This window comes from Mixophyes fleayi, chromosome 1 (genome assembly GCF_038048845.1).
Source record: "Mixophyes fleayi isolate aMixFle1 chromosome 1, aMixFle1.hap1, whole genome shotgun sequence".
Taxonomy (NCBI): Eukaryota; Metazoa; Chordata; class Amphibia; order Anura; family Limnodynastidae; genus Mixophyes; species Mixophyes fleayi.
In genome coordinates, this window is record NC_134402.1 from 242,530,179 (window position 1) to 242,533,654 (window position 3,476).

General features: G+C 47.3%; 1 protein-coding gene across 1 annotated transcript; it reads left to right on the forward strand.

The window, feature by feature from the left end:
- Window positions 1–1,345: 1,345 nt before the first annotated feature.
- LOC142146044 (uncharacterized) lies at window positions 1,346–2,923 on the forward strand. The gene has a single exon (XM_075204623.1). The coding sequence runs from the start codon at window positions 1,346–1,348 to the stop codon at window positions 2,921–2,923; it is 1,578 nt and encodes a 525-aa protein (XP_075060724.1).
- Window positions 2,924–3,476: the final 553 nt, after the last annotated feature.

Below are 3,476 nucleotides of genomic sequence, written 5' to 3' on the forward strand. Positions count from 1 at the left end.
AGGACGCAAATGGGAAAGCCTTTGAAGAAATCTCTTGCAAGACAAAGAAATCTCACACATGTTTTGGAGGCCCCAGACATGCCGACTGCAGAGACTGGGTTGTATGTAAATGACAGATTCAAGCTGAATAAGGTAACAGGAAGGGGGGGGGGGGGGGGCTGTGGGCCCTGTAGCTGGGTTTTAAAACTGTACTGAAAATGTAACTCCTGGTTCTTCTTCTGAGGGAGTAATTGAAGAGGTTACATTTTTTCCTGCTCCTCCCGGCACCACAAACTTGATTCTAAGTGAGGTATCAATTCTGTGTTTTATCCTTTTTATTTTATAAGAAACAATTGCACTATATTTGTATGTCATTTTATTATCTTTTTATCTTAAGCATTGTGGATGTGTCTTCCATATTAAATTAGACTTAATAAGTTCTAGTCTCTGTGTTCTTATGAATTCACGCGACAGTTTGGTCCAGACGCTACCTAATTGAAACTGTGCAAACCTTGTGGTTTAAGTGAACTCTGATTAAAGTAACTTGTGTTGGATTAATGCTAGGGAGAACCGAAGGCTTCCTAAATAAGAGTGTCAGCTCTTATCCGAAAAAACCTTGGTGGTGGTAATTAGTATCGCAAAGCTAGTGTGTGGCATAGATAGGGAAGTATTTAATCATTTTAGACATACCAAGTGGTTGTTGTGTGGTTAACCCTGTGTTCGTGACAAATTGGTGGCAAGCTTGTGGGATATATTTCTACAATTTTTTTAAGAACTTAAGTGAATTAGGGTTGTGTGATCCCTGAGAGAGGAAATACAGACTAATTCACCAGAGACTGAACTCAATGCTTAAAACATTATAAGACATACAGCAATTGTTTCTTTCCCTCCCCTTCTCTTTTTTTTCTTATCTTTTTTTATTTGGCATTAAACTGAGGAAATGGCTGCTGCATATAAACGCTTGACAAAGGAGGTGCTGATTTCAGACTGTGAGGATGGAGGAATTCCCACCAGTGGCAAAAGCAAGGAGCAATTGATTGAAGCTCTTGTGCAGAGGGATCAGCAACTCACAGCTGTGTCCGAGGAAGAGAATAGCCAGAACTCAGAAGTGGACCTGACTGTGGGTATTCCTCAAAACCAGGGACTGTTAATTTCGGATGATTCTAATGGTTCATGTGTGGACACTGCTATGGATGTTTATTTGCAAACTGCCCTAAAATATTTGGGCCCAGCGGACATTACAACTAAAATGCAACTCATACAGCAGTTCCAGGAGAAGGAAGCTGCTGACCGTCAGGAGAGGCGTGCTGCTATGGAGGCAGCAGAGAGGCACGCTGCTATGGAGGCAGCAGAGAGGCGCGCTGCTATGGAGGCAGCAGAGAGGCGTGTTGCTATGGAGGTAGCAGAGCGCCAAGCAGAGCGACAGGCAGAAAGAGAATCTGCCAAACGCCAGCCAGAAGCCAGAGATGCTGGTATTAGCAGACCCCGTCCTGAGAATTTCCCTGTATTGGAAAAAGATGGGGATTTGGATACTTTTTTGCGAGGTTTTGAAAAGACATGCCGACAGTATGGACTGGCCAAAGATCAGTGGGCACAATATTTAACCCCTGGTTTGCGAGGTAAAGCATTAGAAGCCTTTGCAGATCTTCCACCTGAGATGGACGGAAATTATGAGACAATCAAAAGTGCCCTGTTGCAACGCTTTAACATCACCCCAGAGGCGCATAGGCAGAAATTCAGAGATTTAAAACGCAGTGCCTCTGACACATATTCAGGACTTGTGGCCCAGCTGTGTGCTTCATTCAAACAGTGGGTTGGAGGGCTACAGATCACCACCTTTGATGCTCTGCAAGATTTGATGATCCAGGAGCAGTTTCTGACTTTGTGCCCCGCTGATGTGAAGGAATGGGTAGTGGATCGGGACCCTGCATCATCTGCGGAAGCAGCTAGACTGGCTGACAAGTACACTCTCACCCGGGCCCCTGTAGCTAAAAGAGGAACTTTTGTGCCAGGACAGTCTGTCTGGAAAGGGGAGCGGCCCGGAGGAGCACCTTCACCTGCTGTTGTTTCTTCATCTTTTGGGAGGGTGGGGGCCAAGCCTGTTCAGGGAGATACCCGCCGTTGTTTTATTTGCAACAGGACAGGGCACCTCAGTGCCGCCTGTCCAGACCGAAAGACATCTACAGCCTCCACTGTGGGGCCACCTCCTCCCCGGTCTGCTCCAGCTGTCCTGTGTGTTGCGGGATCCCAAGTGAGCCGGAATGACAATCTGCAAACGGTCACTGTCGGTGACAAGGTAACTGTGGGGTTAAGAGACACGGGTGCTGATGTTACCCTGGTGCGTTCAGAGTTGGTGGGGTCATCGGATATAATTCCAGGGAAAATTATTGCTGTGCGTGGGGTGGGAGGAATACACCCTGCTGTGCCTATGGCCCGGGTCTATCTGGACTGGGGTGCTGGAAGAGGTCTAAGGGAAGTCGGGGTATCGGACAATATTCCTACAAATGTTTTGCTTGGAACTGATTTAGGCAGGATGTTATCTCGTTATGTTGCTAGTAGTGATGTTGTGGACTCTGAACTTAACCATGTTTTTTCCCAGGTATCAGGATGTGACAGGGAAAATGTTTGTTCAGTTGTATCTGAAGTCTGTAAACTAGGATGTGAGAAGGAAAATGATTGCTCAATTGTATCCGACCTAGGTCAACTGTCTGTATCCAAGGAGGTAGGGGATGTAACTATTTCCTCAGTGTCAGTGGTCACACGTAGGCAAGCAGAGAAGGATAGGTCCTCACAATTAACTCCTGAGAGAGAGGTAGAAAGTCCCTCTGACCCAGAAACTCCCCCTCTAACCCCCCTCCCTCCAGCACCTGCAGTTACAGACGCCTTACCTTTATCACCAGACACTGAGCAGCAAGTGAGAAGCCAGGCTTTTCAACAAGCATAGCAGACTGACACTACACTGGAAACACTGAGGTGCCTAGCAGGCAGTCCTCCCACTGAGTCTGATAAAGAAAGAGTGTTTTGGGAACAGGGAAGGTTGTATAAGGAAAGTGTAGCCAGAGATGTACCTGAGGCGGGGGTGATGGAGAAACGGCTAGTGGTACCCCTTATGTATCGGGAAGGGTTACTCAGGGTAGCTCATGAGGTCCTGCTGGCAGGGCATTTAGGCATAAAGAAAACTAAGTCTCGCCTAAAGCAAAAGTTTTACTGGCCAGAAATGGGCAAAGATATTGCCAATTATTGTCGATCTTGTCATGCATGTCAGATGGTGGGGAAGCCTGGTGATGTGGGACACGCCCCTCTAGTGCCCCTGCCAATAATAGCAGAACCCTTTGAGCGGGTAGCTGTGGACATTATAGGACCCCTTGCCATTCCCAGCAGCTCTGGAAAACAATTTATTCTCACTGTGGTGGACTATGCCACACGGTACCCCGAAGCGGTGGCCCTCTCCTCCATACGGGCTGACAAGGTGGCCGATGCCCTCATATCCATTTTCT